Source organism: Penicillium soppii (genome assembly GCF_028829465.1).
Source record: "Penicillium soppii strain IBT 18220 chromosome Unknown utg000005l, whole genome shotgun sequence".
NCBI classification, from domain to species: Eukaryota; Fungi; Ascomycota; class Eurotiomycetes; order Eurotiales; family Aspergillaceae; genus Penicillium; species Penicillium soppii.
In genome coordinates, this window is record NW_026643235.1 from 1878607 (window position 1) to 1896579 (window position 17973).

General features: G+C 46.9%; 11 protein-coding genes across 11 annotated transcripts; 6 read left to right on the forward strand and 5 right to left on the reverse strand.

Moving 5' to 3' along the window:
• Window positions 1-224: 224 nt before the first annotated feature.
• On the forward strand, window positions 225-1007 carry N7529_006148 (sulfotransferase family protein; the record flags this gene model as incomplete). The annotated part of the gene is made up of 1 exon (XM_057241675.1): window positions 225-1007. The coding sequence occupies one exon, from the start codon at window positions 225-227 to the stop codon at window positions 1005-1007; it is 783 nt and encodes a 260-aa protein (XP_057097034.1).
• Window positions 1008-1088: 81 nt separating this feature from the next.
• N7529_006149 (putative esterase) lies at window positions 1089-2240 on the reverse strand (the record flags this gene model as incomplete). Its single annotated transcript, XM_057241676.1, has 4 exons — window positions 1089-1117; window positions 1167-1699; window positions 1757-1848; window positions 1911-2240. The coding sequence occupies 4 exons, from the start codon at window positions 2238-2240 to the stop codon at window positions 1089-1091; spliced, it is 984 nt and encodes a 327-aa protein (XP_057097035.1).
• A 1216-nt stretch (window positions 2241-3456) lies between these two features.
• N7529_006150 (succinate--CoA ligase subunit beta) lies at window positions 3457-5011 on the reverse strand (the record flags this gene model as incomplete). The annotated part of the gene is made up of 7 exons (XM_057241677.1): window positions 3457-3549; window positions 3607-3728; window positions 3790-4544; window positions 4592-4688; window positions 4736-4808; window positions 4854-4928; window positions 4976-5011. 7 exons carry the CDS (start codon window positions 5009-5011, stop codon window positions 3457-3459), a joined length of 1251 nt encoding a protein of 416 aa, XP_057097036.1.
• A 492-nt stretch (window positions 5012-5503) lies between these two features.
• Window positions 5504-7786, reverse strand: N7529_006151 (PAS-associated C-terminal; the record flags this gene model as incomplete). The annotated part of the gene is made up of 5 exons (XM_057241678.1): window positions 5504-5839; window positions 5890-6322; window positions 6373-6523; window positions 6572-7257; window positions 7311-7786. 5 exons carry the CDS (start codon window positions 7784-7786, stop codon window positions 5504-5506), a joined length of 2082 nt encoding a protein of 693 aa, XP_057097037.1.
• A 910-nt stretch (window positions 7787-8696) lies between these two features.
• On the reverse strand, window positions 8697-9522 carry N7529_006152 (glycoside hydrolase family 75 protein; the record flags this gene model as incomplete). The annotated part of the gene is made up of 3 exons (XM_057241679.1): window positions 8697-8954; window positions 9020-9379; window positions 9430-9522. The coding sequence occupies 3 exons, from the start codon at window positions 9520-9522 to the stop codon at window positions 8697-8699; spliced, it is 711 nt and encodes a 236-aa protein (XP_057097038.1).
• Window positions 9523-10983: 1461 nt separating this feature from the next.
• N7529_006153 (uncharacterized protein) lies at window positions 10984-11284 on the forward strand (the record flags this gene model as incomplete). Its single annotated transcript, XM_057241680.1, has 2 exons — window positions 10984-11047; window positions 11106-11284. 2 exons carry the CDS (start codon window positions 10984-10986, stop codon window positions 11282-11284), a joined length of 243 nt encoding a protein of 80 aa, XP_057097039.1.
• Window positions 11285-12029: 745 nt separating this feature from the next.
• Window positions 12030-12264, forward strand: N7529_006154 (Amino acid/polyamine transporter I; the record flags this gene model as incomplete). The annotated part of the gene is given in 2 exon segments (XM_057241681.1): window positions 12030-12112; window positions 12123-12264. 2 exon segments carry the CDS (start codon window positions 12030-12032, stop codon window positions 12262-12264), a joined length of 225 nt encoding a protein of 74 aa, XP_057097040.1.
• A 73-nt stretch (window positions 12265-12337) lies between these two features.
• N7529_006155 (uncharacterized protein) lies at window positions 12338-14031 on the forward strand (the record flags this gene model as incomplete). The annotated part of the gene is made up of 9 exons (XM_057241682.1): window positions 12338-12358; window positions 12457-12598; window positions 12650-12838; window positions 12890-13077; window positions 13133-13156; window positions 13206-13233; window positions 13288-13500; window positions 13548-13737; window positions 13806-14031. 9 exons carry the CDS (start codon window positions 12338-12340, stop codon window positions 14029-14031), a joined length of 1221 nt encoding a protein of 406 aa, XP_057097041.1.
• A 353-nt stretch (window positions 14032-14384) lies between these two features.
• N7529_006156 (uncharacterized protein) lies at window positions 14385-15074 on the forward strand (the record flags this gene model as incomplete). The annotated part of the gene is made up of 1 exon (XM_057241683.1): window positions 14385-15074. One exon carries the CDS (start codon window positions 14385-14387, stop codon window positions 15072-15074), a length of 690 nt encoding a protein of 229 aa, XP_057097042.1.
• Window positions 15075-15334: 260 nt separating this feature from the next.
• On the reverse strand, window positions 15335-16059 carry N7529_006157 (GNAT family N-acetyltransferase; the record flags this gene model as incomplete). The annotated part of the gene is made up of 2 exons (XM_057241684.1): window positions 15335-15392; window positions 15464-16059. The coding sequence occupies 2 exons, from the start codon at window positions 16057-16059 to the stop codon at window positions 15335-15337; spliced, it is 654 nt and encodes a 217-aa protein (XP_057097043.1).
• A 348-nt stretch (window positions 16060-16407) lies between these two features.
• On the forward strand, window positions 16408-17007 carry N7529_006158 (uncharacterized protein; the record flags this gene model as incomplete). The annotated part of the gene is made up of 2 exons (XM_057241685.1): window positions 16408-16656; window positions 16723-17007. The coding sequence occupies 2 exons, from the start codon at window positions 16408-16410 to the stop codon at window positions 17005-17007; spliced, it is 534 nt and encodes a 177-aa protein (XP_057097044.1).
• Between the last annotated feature and the right edge of the window lie 966 nt (window positions 17008-17973).

Here is a 17973-nt window from a genome sequence, read left to right on the forward strand (position 1 = left end):
ACTTGATCACATTGACACTCATGATACTATTGATCAACCTATCTAGACATCCAAAGATTTGGACGCCTAAATCTCGAGCCCCTCAATGCTGACATCAGATCAAATCGATTAATAAGTCTCAACTTCCTCGTATGCGTTCACCCAAGTAGTAAACCAGAACTTCACTCTAACACGCACACACACACACACACATACAAATATCTCAAACCAAGTCCATATCAAAAATGCCCCGCTTCCTAACAGACCCTCGCCTCGCCCCAACAACCCCCCAGCCCCTCCTGGTAATCGGCGCCGGCCTACCACGCACAGCGACATCCTCCCTGCAAGCCGCCCTAGAACAGCTAGGCTATAACCCCTGTCTCCACATGGCACAGATAATCCCCCATGCAGATCGCCAACAACTCCTCATAAACGCCTCACGGGAAAAGAACACCGCCAAACGCCAGAAGCAGCTCCACGAACTGGTCGACGGCTACGCCGCCGTCTGCGACATGCCGGCTATATTCTTCCTCTCTGATCTGCTGGATATGTACCCGGACGCCAAGGTCGTCCTGAGTGTGCGTCCGGATGCGGAGATATGGGCGCGCAGCTGTGTAGATAGTCTCGGGTTCTTTTTTACGGGGAGGTTTTACTGGGTTGGGCTTCTGTGGAAGACGGATAGATTGTGGTATAGGCTCAATATGAGAATTTTGGAGTGGTCCCAGGAGAGGTTTGGGGAGGGTAATATTTTCGACCCTGCTTTTGCGGAAAGGTATAATGAGGCTGTTAGGGGGGTCGTGGAGGGAAGGGGAGGTGTGGTGCTGGAGTTTAAGGCGGAGGATGGGTGGGGGCCGCTCTGTGGGTTTCTTGGGAGGGAGGTTCCCGAGGCACAATTTCCCAGGGTCAACGAGAGGAGGACTTTTGCTGTTATTAGGGCAGTTTTGGTTGCTAAGGGGTTGATTGGCTGGGTTTTGCTTGGGGCGTTTGTTTGGTTTGGGTGTAGTTATATGGTGGGGCTTTTTGTATAGATGTTACGCGGGAAGTCTTTTCGGGAGTTTGGATTGTTTATAGTTTTCGATTTTTGCGACTATGTCCATATGCCGTGGGTATCATGCCATCGTACCGAAGAAATAACTTACTGTATATCATTAGCATTGTTCAAAGTTGTTGGAGAGGTCGGAACGCACGAAGTAGAACCTGCATGGCTAAAAACAGACGATGCAGTTGGTTCCTAGGAGATAAGCCAGTGCTTGTGGGCTGAGCTGGAGCAGTATAAGCAGGCAAATCCGGGTCGTTGGTACTATCGTCAAGCGCCTTCTCGCGGGCCTTGCTGATGGTACTCATGTTCATGGACGTTGAAACTGGGGCTTTGAGAAAACCCTCGCTTTCAGCAACTTGAATAGCCGCCCACCAGACAGAGGCCATCTCCTCATATCCAGCGGCTGTTGGGTGAATCTTATCGACAAGCTGATCCGACTTGATAAAATAGCTCATCTCGGCAAGGACAAGACTATCATTTTGCGCACGACGCTTAGCTGCTAGATCTCGATACTGCTCGCTGATGTCGGCGACTAAGTTGGGCTTCTTCCCGTTGGGGATGAGAGTTGATAGAATAATTGTCGTTCCAGGGATTGCGGCGTAGAGCTCCGTTAGAAGGGAGTCCATGCGCTCCCCTGCAGAGTCTACTTTGTAATCCTGTATGCCGTCGTTGGTGCCAGCGCTAAGAACGGAATATTAGTGGGTGAACGGAGTTTGCCAACAATTGTGATGGGCTCACTTGATAAGGATCAAATTAGGCTTTTGAGGAAGAGTCTTTTTGACAACTTCTGCGATTTGTTCAATTCTAAATCCAATGTGGCCCTCGTGATTCTAGATATTACGGTCAACATCTAAATTGCTCATGTTGGCGCATATCAGCGGGTGTAACTTACATTGTTATGCATGGTGCCAGTTTTCTTGCTTCCGATCATATCAACCTCCCAGCCTGCATAGCGCAGTTGCTGCCTCAACCATTTCCGATACCCATTACCATCTTTGGACTTATATCCTTGCGTGATTGAAGCCCCAAGTGGTAACATACGTAACATAAATGGCTTGGTGCCACGTGCTTGTATCGTAGCGATATCGGTACTTCCGTCGGCCGTCGCCGAACTCAAATCATTCGAATAATTAGGCAGCGACGCCGCAACAGACGCCGATAGCAAGGTTAGCCATATTAGACAAGCCTGGACAACCCAGTGAATGGGCGGCGACTGCCTCATGGTATGGATGAAGTTGGAGAAATTACTAAACGGGAATCTCCGTTGTCTTATAATCCCGATCACAAAGCCCGTCAGAAGTGGACAAATTAATGTGCTCTCCGGGTGTTCTGATTTGTCAATAAATTTTGCGTCTGGAGCTAGTTTAGGCCGCGATAGACCCACGAGTGGCTGGACACTCAGGGGCGATTCCACTATTTGTCTAAGCCGCATTCATAAGCTCGTTTTGACTGCCAGTGCCTGGCGATCGTTAGTGAATTTAGTCGATGTGACTTCGACCTCGCCTCGGTCGCTAGTGCTGACCAGAGCGCTTTTTTATAATTAATCCGATGAGCATCCGGATCTGTCGGAATTGTTTTATTGGTGAGGCTGGTGCACTATATTTATCACTACGCTCGTTCCGGTATGGTGTGTTAGAAGTAAATCCCCACTATGTAAGTAGAATTAGGATCGGGACACCTGAGACTTTCAGGGTCTTTTTCTTGGCTTGGCTTTATCGAAATTTATATCGAGTAATCAGTAAATATTACATGATATAGTCCATAGTTGATCAGCGTTGATCAACCATGTTGTCAACGCTTACATCGAGCCTCGTCTGTGACAAGTTTTTTGTTATACTCGACGCAAATAACCGCCATCTTCGAACTTCTTTGAGGTTTGTGAGAGGGCTTCTTTCCTTAGAATGCTTGGCGCCTAGGGTTTCATTTATTCTGATTTTCCTGGGCTTGGCAGTAGCTGCGCAGTGCCGGAGCCTGGGAGTCAATCTAATTAATAATCGACATATAAAACGTGGGCAGATAGGAAAGTTCCGCAAAAGCCGATGGTAGCACTTGGTGAGGAATATACCACCAGCGTTGGATCACCAGATCCAGTGAAAAAAATGAAAAAGTCTGTGTAGATAGCTTTTGTTTGCTTCCTTTTCGACTTCCTCTTTTGGTGTTACTACTCTGTCAAGATCCGCAGTTTGTTGATTTACGAAGAACCAATAGGTGATAAGGAACCATTAATTCAGAACACTGCGAGGAGGATAAATGCGAGCTAGCTAGCCTTCCATGTTTCCTCCGCTTCAACTAGTGTGGGGGTATTCATGCCCTTCTGACTAGGAATATCTAACTGTTGAATGCGTTTGCTACGGTCTTCCGAATTTACTCCTTAATGACTATCTCAAGCCTTCCACCGAACTTGGTGATGCTGAAACTTGTTACTCTGTATTGCTGAATCATTCAAATTTGGGTGTGCGTTCAACAATCATTCGCGCGGCCTTTTCAAAATCAGCCTCCACAACCAGATTTTCTAGTCCCGATTGTTTGATCTAGACATATCAAGTCATTTTAATCCAATACTAGACCATCACAACCAGTCAACTCACCAGTTTCAACCCCTTTTCAGAATTAGTGCCTTGCAATCTAACGACAACAGGTACCTTGAATCCCCCAATCTCTTTAGCAGCAGCAACAATCGACTCGGCGATCATATCGCAACGCACAATGCCTGTTCACATCAGTATGGATCCTCATGAGTCCAACTCTCTCGAACCCCGATATTAACCCACCGCCATAAATATTAATCAAAACTCCCTTCACCCGCTCATCGCCTCCTAAAATCTCAAAAGCCTTCTTCAGTCCTTCTTTAGTAGCACCGCCCCCAACATCCAAAAAGTTGGCACATCGTCCACCAACAAGCGTGATCAAATCATTAGTCGCCATCGCCAGCCCAGCCCCATTAACAATATTTCCAATATTTCCTTCAAGTCGAACATACGACAGCCCTAGCTCCTCAGCTCTCTTCACATCTTCCTCCTGTTTAGTCCCCTCCTCAACCCCCTGCTCAAAGATATCAGCCTGTCTAAACCGCGCCGAATTATCAAACTCGAACTTCGCATCAAGACATACAAACCCCTCGCCCGTCCTAACAAGCGGATTCAACTCAAGGAGCGTAGCGTCCTTCTCCTTGAACAAGCGGACCATATCGCACAACATCGCTTTGATATCCTCCATCTCGGAATCGGAGAATCCAAGCTCTGCCTGTATATAAGCGTCAATCTCGGGCGTGATACCCGTTTCCAGATGGAAAAACAGTTTGTGTAGATTATCGCTGGATTCGATGTTTACGCCGCCTGTGTCCGAGATTAGAAGAATGGGTGAATTACGCTGACGGTCAAATGTTATTGCGATATAGTATTCGTGCGAGATGGTTACCGCTTTGTAGATGTAGAGCTTGTGGACTGGCAGGCCGGCAGGTGGGGTTTGTAGAGTTGTTAGGTTGTGGTTGAGCATGTTGAGGGCTGCTTGGTAGGCTTCGCGGGGTCTGATATGATTAGAATTGTTAGATGGAGATGGAGGGTTGGGACGAACGAGTTCACGATGCGCACGCCGCCTTTTTGGTCACTGTCAAAGGTTCCTTTGCCGCGACCGCCGGCTAGGATTTGTGCTTTTATTACGGACGGTGCATCTGTTCGTTGGTTTTGGTTTGAGCTGGTGGGTTTGAGTAGAGCTTACTGATGTTGAAGACGACATCTTCGGCTTCCTCGGGAGTTGTGACTAGATATCCTTTCGGGACTGGGAGGTTGAACTAAAGGATGTTAGTTGGATGCGAGGGACAAGGGCTTTGTCTTACGTCTTTCAGGAGTTGGTGCGAATGGTGTTCAAGTAGGCTCAGTCGTCGGACTTGTATTTTGAGGGAGCCATGTTTCTAATAGCCGTTAGTATAGACTAGTCTGAAGGATCTATATAGCACACCTGGAAGGTGCGGGCTAGGGAACGCCAGGTAATCATGATGAGGCGAAAAGTTTTATGCTTGATCTATCAATCAAGGGACGTGGGTCATATTTATGAACATTGAACTTCTTTGGATCATGACATCAACATATATCAATTCGTGGGGTTAAGGTTCGGAAAGTTTAATGTGACACGAGCATTGTTTGAATTACTCGATGCGATTAGTTCGAGAACACTGATTGCGGGATATGTAGTGCCTTATAAATCCATCTTATCCTCGATCTCCAAATCAATATCCATAACCACAGCTACCAGTGACCTATCTTACCTTGAGGTGACCCCAATCAGGATACCATCTGACCAAATCCACGAAATAAACTACGCGCTAACCCAAATCCATGGATACGGCCGCACTAACGGGGAATAGCTCTAGCTCTAGCCTTACACAATCCAACCAATCAAATCCAACATCGAATCCAATGCAATGAAAAAAGATAATATATCTCCCCATGTTCTTTTAACCAAGTCATCTCATCGAATTAGTATATCCTAATAGTTGGCCGGATAATTCCCCTGCCACTTAATGGAATCCACCTCATCATCCTCAATGACAAGAATCATCCAAACACCAATCTGCCCATTAGTCGCCAGCAACGGCGTACAATGGATCCACCGATTCCGTCCCTGGTCACTACCAACCTTCGTGACCCACTTGACACGAGCAGTGACACTGCGACCAGCTATCATGGCATTAAGGATGCCACCGCGCTTCGAGCCCGCGTCGCCAATGCGATTCAAGAAGGAGGATTGTAGCATTCCTGGGATCTGGAGGGATGGGGATGTAAAGAGAATTCGGAGGGATGGGTAGGGGCGGACGAGGAGGTACTAGATTTTGCGTCAGACTTGTATAAAAAGAGTGGCGTGGCGAAACGTACATTTCTATAAACACCTGTCAGAGACAGACCCGCAGTAGGCTCTGGTACCGACGCGGTCCGACTCGATGCCGCAGGGTGTTCACTCTCGGTATCTGAACTATCTGAATCCTGGAGGAATAGGCGATGATGCGGGTCTTCATTGACAATCGGCTGGAAGAGGTTTCCGCCGTGTTCACGGACGTTTTGTAATTCGCGCGGACTGAATAATTCACCTAGTTCCTGGAACTCGGATTTCGATTCTTTGGTTATTACGCCGCCTGTTTCGGGATTTTCTTTTTGGACTTGGATGTTTTGGAGAGATTCCATTTGTGCGCCTTCCATTGCGAGGCCGGAGACGTCGATTTGCGCGCCGATGAAGTAGCGGATGTTCCCGCGGCTGTCGCATAAGGGTGCCATTTGCAGGAGGTTCATGAATGGAGAGCCGTCGCGGCGACTGACGGTGTTAGATGCTGCCTCGTCGGTTTTCAATGGGGATAGACTTACTAGTTGAGGAAGAGCTCGGAGTGGTGGCGGCCTGCTTTGAGAGCTTCGCGGATCCGTCGTACACTGTTAGGGTTTGTCTTTGGGCCCTGAAGGAAGCGACAATTGCGACCGAGAACGTAGTCCATGCCGTATTGTGTTGTGCGGTGGAATTCTGGCAGTGTTAGCGCTTATTCAGATCAATACATGGTCCAAAACTTACCTCCAGAAGCAAAAATGATAGGATTATCAGGTCGTGATGGATCCGTCAAACAAAACACTTCAGCTAGCGCATCGGCTGTTCCCTGGAACTTATCGGGTAGAGTCCCACGCACGCGCTCCTCAACAACCTTGCCAGTAATATTAATACAAGTTGAGGTTATATATGCCGGCAATTCCTCTGCGGTTAACGCATCCAGCGCGGCTTGGACACGTTTTTCCAACGCCATATTGACAGTTGGTCCAACGGGTGCCTCGGCAGTCTCGATTCCAGCAGTCGGCACATCAACGGCCAATCGCACCAGCGCATTCGCATATTCGATCGCCTTTAGCGCTTTCGAGGCATTCAGATAATATGTCAGTGTCGAGAACGAGCCTGGGCGCTCTTGGGCAAGGAACTCGCGGAATCGCGCCAGATATCGCGGGTTATTCAAGATTGCCAGCATGTGCTCTGCGCTAAACATCAAATCTGCCTGGCGCTCGAGTGAGTGTAGAGGCGCAGCATCGCCTTCGTACGGCGCGACCAGGTCGAAGGACGCTTCTTCATTTTCTTCGATGATTGGGTGGAATTGCTCATTACCTTCGTTTGGATTTTTCTGTTGCAGGACTGGCAGTTCGTTGGCAATGAAATTCCGTCGGAGAGATTTGTTAGAAGCGGATGAGTGGAGCCCGGTGGGCGATGCTGGTGAACTGCAACTGTGATTAGCGCGGACGTGTGGGAATGCGGGTTTCAATTTCCTTACGAGTAATAACCACCTGGCGTCCCGCCTATGGAGTGGTGGCCTAGAGACTGAGTTCCAATCGATTGTTGGTCGATGGACAAGTTGCTGAGCGACCGTTGGTCAAAGTTGTTGCTTGAGATCGAGAGGCGATTTTCACTGCGCGAAGGTGCATGTAGTCGGCCGATCGATTGGTGGCCTAAGTCTAGGGTGTCTGTTGATTCCGCGACAGATTCCTGGTCTATAGAGGGCTGACGAGAAGGTTGATCACCGTTTGGATATCCGTAGCCGTTGTGTTCCTTTGGGTAGATATTATTGAGGGCGCTATGAGGTCGCGATTGCGGCCGTGAGCTACTCGATCGTTGTCGCGATCCCATCGGTGGTCTCCCGATCGAGGGCTGACCAAAGGCTTGTGGTTCATAAGCTTGTGCAGCTGGTGAATCCGACCTTAGAGAGTTTTGCGCGGAACCTTTCAAGGCCGGGCCATTGATGTCATCCATTGGTATGGTGTGAATCTTGTGAGGACGATGGTCGGGGATTGTTGGAGGTTCCATTGCGACAGCTCCAGTATATAAATATAGTAATAGTCAAGCGAGAACCAGAGATCACCAGCTAGTTGGGCTCGGGCCTCCTTTTAATAGCATGAGATCACATCGATCGAAGTCTTCAAAGAATCCAGGCCACCTGAGGCTATTGGATCTTTTTATTTTTTTTTTTTTTTTTTTTCTCAAGAGCCAGTCCATGGTCACTGCCGAGACGTGAGTGAACGAACCGTAGATTCAAGTTAAAGCTGCCTTTCTCATCCAGTAGCTAAACTTCGATCGGCATTACAAGTTGCGAACTACTTTGCGATCGATCGGTCGATCGCCAGGTCCCGCGATGGTGGTTGCGGGAGATCAGGAACGGGGAATCGACGATGATGTAACGAACCCACACGGGATTCGAATCGATGGAGAAATTGAGATTTTGGATTCGATTACTCCGTACAGTAGAATTGATCTGCGTTCACTAGCCTCTAGTAAGTAATACTAAAATAATATTCAATATTGTAGTTTATCTTCCGAGGTTAGACTTTCTTTTTGAGTTGACATGGGTTCAGTTTCCCAAAGTCGCCAGTTTACACTTCAATTCACCAATCACCAATGGATGGTTCTTGATCTCCGAGAAGTCTCCTTGAAATGATATTAAATGATATCACAAATCAAGGCAGAGTATTTTTTTTTCTCTCAATTGTGTGTTGTGTCAATCTCCAACGATTTATTCCTTCGATGCCGGAATGGCCTATGTGGTGCGTAACGCGCTGTGCTATATATGCTATGCAAACAAAACTGCCGCAGTGAACTGGAGAACGCGAACCAAGGTCTCAAATTAGAGCCAAGACATGGGCATATAGTGCTTCACCCCTGAACCTTAAGCCGAAAGACCAGCAACAAGCTTATCACCAAGACTCTTGATACTCGCCTCGAAAGCATCACGATTCCCAGCCTTCCAATCCGCATTTTTACCAGGCGTTGTATTCTTTCCAGTGAAACCAATGTACAACACATCCTCCTCGCCGTGACCATTGTTACCATTGATACCATCATTAGGGAAACACATCTGAGCCAACGAAATCGAGGCTTCACCGGTTGAATCTGCACCATTGGTATCACCCCAGATTCCATACAACTAAAGAAGAACCAAAATAAGCTTCATCCATCGCTCACCCCGTTTGAAACAAAACTGGCACTCACCACCTGGTTGTTACAAACAACAGCCATCACACTCAACGGCTCCATGCCGTACTGTTGCGGATCGAACTTGGTATTTCCGAACACGACATAGGGATGAATATTCGCGTCCAGATCTTTGATACCATATTGGCTCAACTGATCCTTGAATGCGGTTTCGCCCTGCCCAGTCTCATCGGTACCGCAGTCCCCGCCTTTATCATTCAGTCCATCGCAGTCGACGTCCATGTTGTCGTATTGACCGCCGTTTGCTGAGCTGTGAAGGTAGATGGCGTTAGAGATGTCGCCACAGTAGGCGAAGGTGTGGGCGCCGCTGATGCCATCACTGAAGCCGCTTGCGAGTTTGTTGTTGCATTTTCCGGACTAGGTTGTTAGTCTTTTGCAGAGGATCCCAAGATCGGTGTAGGTTTTACCTTGTGCTTGTTATAGATTTGCTTTAGGTTGTCGGGGATCTCATAGGCCGAGGCGAGGCCAAGGGAGAGGAGGGTTGCTGCGACGAGGTGCATGGTAGATGTTGCTTTGTTGCTCTGTTGCTTTCATTTTCGAAGGATTCCGAGGTCATTTATATACTGCCTCGCACTCACTTGCCTAATCAGGGGATTGGTATATTTACTATATTTAAAACCGACAATGTAACGGCAACGAACATCGTGCATTAATTACCCCAATATTAATGTGGGGCGCCAATCATTACACTTGAAAAGACCATATCACGTTTTGGGTAAGTGAATCTGCTAAAAGGAGCTTGTTATGCAGAGACCCTGTTGGGGGCGATGCTTAGCTGTATCCTATAAGAATGCAACGTGGGATTGATGTCAGGGGTCAAGATTAATGTTTGTTTCATATTTTGGACCCTGGTTTCAGCCTTGACTGTGGGGGCGGGATATCATTAAACAAGGGACAAAGCACTGTGCACATCGTGAACATCGAATTGTTTTGGTCACCTGACAATGTTTGCTTTTTTGATCTTCCTATTCTCGTCTTCTCTCCTTTTTACTCAACCCACTTTCCTGAAGCAATCCTGTAAGGCCATCTGCGACCAAAGTCATCTCCATGGAAATCTTCTTTAATCATCAAGAAATTTATACTTCCTCAACTTTTCTCTCTCTCGGATTTCGAGGAGGATTCGCAGGGGGATATTCAGTCGGCCAGCGATTACTTTGAAGACGAGTTGCAGTTATCGAGAGAATTTGTCTTGATTTCACTCAATACAAATGGAAAGACCTTTGAGATGTGTAAACTGGTACAGTTCGCAACAAGAACGTGGCTGAACGATCTTGGAGATCTATAATGTTGGAGAGGAAACATTCTCATGATCTTAAGCGCTGAATTTCCAGTTGAAAGATGTGCCAATTAACGCCCTTAGTCGAAGGCGGCGTTGTTTGGCTGTGGTTCAATTAATTGCAATGCTGCAGAATCTGTGCTGAACACGAAAACATGGCCAATGGTCTGAACAATGGGTCTGAAAATGGCAGAAAAGGCGGTGGTCACACTGAAGGATATTTGACCCAAGTCCAATGAATCTTTAACCTTTGAGTCAAGTAAACATAATCCAGTTCTTAGGTATGAGCAATATGCTATTATATCTCACGGGCATTATTGATCCAGGAATTTCCGGCCCAAAGTTGAATGGCCACTTTTCAGTGGCTTGTTATCCATTTACTCTGATTGGGCCTCATGTTACTTGTCACTAGTTCTATGTATATATGTATGTATCCACAAACGAAGACATTGCCTCACAGTCACAGCATATCCCTATGACCGCCTTTCTATGCTATGTACCTCTCGCATGAGCAACTCACGTGCCCATCCCATGTGCATGTCAACAGCCTCGACTTTGTCCAACCATCAGTTCAGTTTCAGACAGTCCACTCACCAGCCGGGCATTCTGCATCTGCACCTCAAATATCCCGCATCACGCATGACCTTTTTCTATCCACATCCCCCAACCAATCGAATCGCACAAGATGGATTCATCAGATTCAAATATACCGGAAGATATCGCGTACCACCAGCGATGGGATTTCATGTGTACCTCTGCCCGTTTTCTCTCACTCCATGTCAGGAAGACAGAAACTAACCACACCAGGCCCAAAACTCACCCACGCGCAATGGGAGATCTGCGAGTCGTACGGTGGATGGACCCAGTTCCTCGATCACTATGGTCTCAAGCGGCCCTGGGAGCGCGTGCAGTGGGTCGAGGGGGTTAAGATTCTTGACATCATCGCGCGCCGAATCGATGCAGCTTGCCCGGAGTCCCCTCTCTGAATATCCCGGTCGTATCTCCTGGTCGTATCTCCGATTGAATTTTGCCGATTTCGTTGAGCGTCTGTGGGCATCATTGGCGTTGTCTTCAGGCTGTCTGGGCTTGTCAACCCTTCATCCGTTGCGAAAGCATTAATCCATTTGAGTTCACACCATATTTCCTTTTAGTCGTTGTTATATGTATGAGCTGACAGTGTCTTTATCCCCCATAGATAAAACCTGGGCGGATTAATATATCCATGGTAAGATCTATATAGAAAGGATGTGAGGTTGGTCTTATAATAATTCATATATATGGTGGACTCGCCAAACGGACATGCACAGTAATAATCTCCATACTTTCTCCGCAATACATTCAGGCCCTTGTAATACCGTCTCATGGCTTGCGTATTATCGTTATCGTGTTTCAATCCACCCGCAGCCAAGTAACACCAAATCCCATGAAGCTTTTACCTCGCCAAGCATCCTCGCAGCCCAGATACAACTTTCTCATGCCACCCCATGCAGTATTGCGCCGGTGAAGTGCACGATCGCCGGAGCGGGGGTCCTAGCGTTGGGACATTCCGCATTCTGATACGCCGCCGCGCCCACAACCCCCGTTTATCTAGCCTGTGAACACAGCAATGTGTCCAGGATGTCCGGATAAGAAATTGCAAATGATTGACAGATAGCTTGATCTTATTTAAATGTGCTTTGGGGTGCGTTTCGCTCCCCTCTTTTATTTACCCTTTGGATATTGTCTTGCATCATGAGTGATATCACAGCTATTTTGGCGTCGGGTTCTCAGCTCAATACCACGGTTATCAAAGTGCAGAATGAAGACGAGCTGCGGTTGGCTCAGATGGGTTGGTATTTTTGGTCGCTTGTTTGGAATCAAGGTTGACGGTGAACAAGGGCATAAACAGGAATTGAAACGGCATTTTTCTATTTGGAGTTTGATCGGACTCGCTGCCAATTGCACTAATTCGTGGACTGGTCAGTGAATCGTGCGATTGTTGAGAAGGGTCTAACATGTAATATGATTAGGTCTTGGGCTAGGGTTAATAACTGCAATCAATGCAGGTGGACCCGGCGCATGTCAGTGATTGAGGACTTCCTCGTCGACGATGTGATCTTCAACTGACTGTTGCGGATATCCAGTGATATATGGCTTCATTCTCGTTTTTATCCTTCAGTCATTCGTCGGCGCATCACTTGCCGAGTTTGTATCGGCATATCCCGTTGAAGGAGGTATGTACCATTGGATTGCAGCCATTGCGCCAAAGCGATATAACAGTTTGTTGAGCTTTACAACGGGGTGGTGCACTGTATTTGGATGTGGGTTGCGTAAAAACCCCCTTTACAAAGCATAAAGCTAACCTCGGTCAGGGATCCTCACGACTGCGTCAACCAATTTACTATATGCCACCACCGTAATGGCGTCGATTGCTCTTTATCATGATGAGTTGGTGGTGAAACCATGGATGGTATTTGTGGCATATCAGATCCTCAACATATGCAGTTCCGCGGTTGTCATGTTTGGTAATAGATTTATCCCCATGATCAACAAGTTCTCATGTTTGTTACCCTTGTTGTCCATTCTCTTATTTGACTAAATCGTGGGAATAGTGATTTTTCTGCAGTTGGCGTGGTTTATCATTACGGTCGTTGTTGCTGCTTCGGCACCTGCTCACAACGATAGCAAGTTTGTGTTTCGCACGTGGATTAACAAGACAGGCTGGGAAAACAACGTCATGTGTTTCATTACCGGCCTAGTGAATCCACTGTATTCCCTTGGAGGCCTAGATGGGATTTCGGTATGTTATTTTATGGTGAGACCTCGAAACCGGATGTAGTGCTAACAATTCGCAGCACATCACGGAAGAGATGCCCAATGTGAGTCAATTTAGAATTATATATGATCCATGTCTGACAGTTCTTGCAGCCTGGAGTGAACGCACCATTGGGACTAGGTATGTTGACTGCATCATGGTTCATGCATGCACCCTAGCTGACGGCATTGATAGCCATAACCCTATCAATTGCGTTTGTCAACGGGTTGTCATATCTCCTCAGTCTCATGTTCTCGGTCCAAGATTATGGGAGCCTAGGTGATACGAGCACTGGACTTCCGCTCGCCGAACTGTTCTGGCAGGCAACTTCCACCAGAGGAGGCGCGTTCGGCCTGGTATTCATGATTTGGATAGTGCTGGGACCATGCATGATTGGCACGCAATTGAGTGAGTGGTCCTTGCTGTATGTTGACGACTCCCTCTGATCTCAATAGGCACTGGGCGAGTCTTGTGGGCTTTTGCGCGCGATGAAGGTCTTCCATTCTCGAAGATATTGGCGCGAGTCAACCATCGCCTAGGATCACCGTTCAACGCCCAGCTGTGTGTTGCTGTTATTGTGGCACTTCTCGGGTGTATATATCTGGGCTCGAGCACGGCATTTAATGCAATGATGAGTTCTGCGGTGTATGTTCACCTGCCTTGACCTTGAACGGACCCAGTGGTTAGCAATGGCTCGGTGCTAATAAGTTCAGAACAATCAACAATTTTGCTTTCCTTGTGCCGATCCTGACCAACGTTCTTCTTCGGCGTCAGACGATGCATCGTGGTCCATTCTTCATGGGTCATACAATAGGCATGACCGTGAATATCGTCTCGGTTGCGTGGTTGATCTTTGCCATTGTTTTCTTCTCATTTCCATATCAAATGCCAGCAACGGGTATGTACTGCTGTTTTGTGCAGTCCCAAGATCCAGGCTAACATATTCAGCATCGAACATGAATTATACATGTGTGGTTGTCGGTTGTTTCCTGATAATTGAACTCACATGGTGGTTTATTGCAAGGAAAAGATATTCAGTGACAGTTCAAAGGGCTCGAGAAGAAAATGACAATTCAGTGATTTTTGATGGAAAGGTTGATGGCTCCTGATCCCACAACTTCAAAACACTCACCTTTTTTCAGTTCTCTCATTTCAAATCAATACTCTCTTGGCTTTTTTCATCTCTACTCTCACTTTTTTTCTTGCATCCTCTTCTTCAAACTCTTTATTAAAGAAATCTTCTGGCCATTACCTCGCTCCAATCACTCATGGTGTTGGCTTCCCTTCCAAGTATGGATCCTCCTCCAGTTCCCTCAGGGCCCACCCAAGCAGACCGGCTCCCCGAGTTTCGTCATATCATAATTCCACCTATTAAACGGCTCTCTAACGCCAACGACATCTATCACTGGGGAAGTTGTATCCAAATCTCGCTCTGTGCTCGCAACCTGAGCGACCTCACATCGAGCACCGTCCCACGTCCCGATGAAAACCATCCCATGTACAACAACTGGGCAAAGTGGTCACGTTTCGTCTGCAAGTGGCTGGTCCAGAATGTCGATGAGAACTTTACTTCCTACTACAAAAAGGATCAGACGCGTCTCGAATTCACCGACACAACTTACCAGGTAATTCAGAGCCTCGACATGAACCAAAAGAAGAGCTCCGAGGTGAGCAGCATAACCACGGAGCTGCTCAAGCTGTGGAATATGCGCCGGTGCCAGTTTCGGGGGGTTGACCAATACGTCGATGCCTGGCGTGACCAGGTAATCATTTGTCAGCGCTTGACAGTTGGGTTCAGCTATCTTTCCGCCACTAAGATCATGCTGCATGAGGTGGAATGGGACCTTCCTGTACTGGCTACCTTCATTGATTTGCAGCTCCAGGAATATGACAATGTGGACCAAATGAGTTACAATCAGTTCAACAGCATTGTCCGGGGGATTATTGGGGCGGTACAAAAGGACAATTGGAGACCCTTGTAAGGGGCTTCACTGTGAGTTGTTTCTCTTTCTATTACTCATGCTATTTCTTTTCCCCATCGCTCTTCCAACCTTGGAATGCGCCCTTACTGACTACTTATCTCGGGTTCAGGGGATGTATGTCGACATGAAGCGCAAACGCAGTGGAATGACTGATGGAGAGAATAGGGGCTTTGGCCATAGAATTTCATGCTTCTATGTGAATCTGACAATGAAAGCGAAATGTCAATCCTCCGTTCCTCCGACATTTGATCATCACAATCTCACCTCGCATCCCTCACTCTCTCCGGCGCTGTCCATTGGAGATAAATGGTATCAAGACTTGAAGGTATCAGTAAAGGAAATATCACCTAGGCAGCTATGTGAGAAAGAGAACGAAAGAGAAAACTTACAACCGACCCTTCTTCATCGCAACTTTCTCCATCCGTCCCTTCTCCACGAACTTCAGCGAAAGAAGCATATCCTTAAGCCTGTTCCCCTCATCAGGGTCTTTCGGATCAACAGCAACAATAGCAATAATATTGTAAAGAGGCGATTGGTTCACAAGCCCCAGGGCACTACCAGCCCCAATCCTGGCAATGTCACCGACACGCTCCACACAGTTGTGCATGACTTTGCCAAACGCAACCAGTATCAAAACCTCTTCCAAAAATCTATGCCCAACGTCAGTTTTCATATAGCTTTGACATATATATATCGACAACTGGACAGTAGACGCATAAGACAACAAATGGCCTCCAAACGGGGATAGGTAGCAATAGCCAAGGATCAGGTTTGATCCGTCTATCCATTTATCTAGATCGGTGACGAGAACAAAGAATGGTAGACCTCTTGCGTTGAGATCCCTTAGTTTCTCTTCATAGTAGGACACTGGTAGTGGGGTGGTTTCCAATGTGCAGCAGCTATTCGCGATGTGGAAGTTGCCGATTTCGCACACTTGCTTGATATCGACTAGTGTGGCCCCGCGCCATCTAATATTCGTAGCCATTTTCTGTGATGAGGATGAGGATGACATGTGGAGAGAAATTCTGTGAAATTTAAGCCAAGTCCTCAAGTTCTGCAGTCCTGAAAGTCGTTAAGCCAATTCCCTGTTCAGGTTTAGCGTTATATGCACATACTAACCGTAAGTATATTAGTGTAAGTCCAAGTGTCAAGAGAAGTATAGAATCGAAATATAGAATATAGGGAATACAGAAAGATATCAAGTTCTTTAGTCTGACCAAACTACTGTATGTCATTAGCCTCGTTCTTCCATTCAATCAACTCTTTCTCTTCATGCTCTTCTTCAACTTCCTATCCCCCAACTCGCAACTTCCTCCAATCTTTTTTAATCATCATGGCGACCAACGCACCTCGCCACGAATGTAATGACAATAGAGACAACAAATGTGAGAAGAAAAGGTGTGCTCCCTTGAACTTGGCAACAGGACCCTGCCCCAACGCAATAGTAAACAATGCCACCGGCGTCGCAGCAGCCGCCTGTAACCAAGCCGACTGCATTATCTGCACAACCATCAACCTTTACTCACCCTACGTGTCTGGTACTCCCTTTCCATCTACTGGAAAATTATGGATCCGTCATATTGTGAGAATTATCCTTTGACCTACCTCCACATCAGCACTCGATGATGAGTGAAACTAATGCATATAGGACTCTGCCTTCGGTATGCTCACCGAACGCCAAGGCGAAGAGATGAAAGCGTGTATGGAGGCCGGTGACCGCATCCTCAACCTGACAAATCACTTTGTCTTGCAGCAGAAACATCTGATTGAGGAGATGGAGCGCATTAATCGCAGTTTGGATAAGACACTGGAAGGAAGGGCCTGCCTGGATGAGGACGACGATATTCTGCACGATTCAGATGCTGATAATATCATCATCGAAGCACTCACTCAGCTTCGCAGTCTGGCCATGGGGAATAGTACGCAGCCGTGAATCTGCCAAGAGTTGATGATTGTGCTGCCTTGAGATGGGGCTTTTATTTGCTGAACATGCTTGCGACCTTCTATACGAGTGTACATTGGAGTGAAGCATGTTCATTTCTTTTCTCGTCTTCCGATCGCAGTATCAGCCATTTCTGAATTGATGATATCCCTAATAGCGTTGTCCGTGTATTCAGTTTTTGTCCCATTTTCGTAGCATTGAAGGTAGCCAATGTGTAATTTACTGGCTCATTGTGGTTTCTAAAAATATGGAGGGAAGGGCGTTTTTCTTGTAGGCTTAGTTGAATACAGTCATCAGCCACATCAGACCACACTCGTGGCCAAAAAAGGGAAATTATCAGCTAGAAGACAGCATCCAGTCTTACGTGCATAGTGTCGCAAGGGTAAATCACCGAAACCTGTTATAGAATTTTGAAGTGGCCAGAGCCCTTCACGTTAATTTAACTATGACGGCATTTCCGTGACTTGATCTGCAATGTAGAGGTTAATATTTCATGTGACACCGGGAACATCCCATTGCTTTCTAAGGTTCATGTATACAACATATTGTAAGCACACCAAATAACAATACTCGAGCTTCCATAATTTCTTCTATTCTAAGCGTGAACTGGACCCTGGATCATGAGCTAGTGAGTAACTGTGGAGACGGGATCCGCGGGCAGCGGCCAGGCAGAAGTATATCATTTGTTACAGATCTCGCCCAAACGAATCATTTGCCCTATGAGGCGAGGACCCTGACGCCAAGCGCCTGGACAAGGCTTAGCTGTGACTTTGACCTTTTAGTCTTTTTCTTAGGCACCCACGTTCAAATGTGTCAAATTGCAAGGAAATAAATGAATTGATTCAACTTTATATTTTCGTTCTGCCGGAAATTACCTAGGATCCGTGGTTTAATAAGGCTTATTACTGAAAGGCACGAATGATCATTGGTCACGTCGTATACATACTTAAAAGGGTA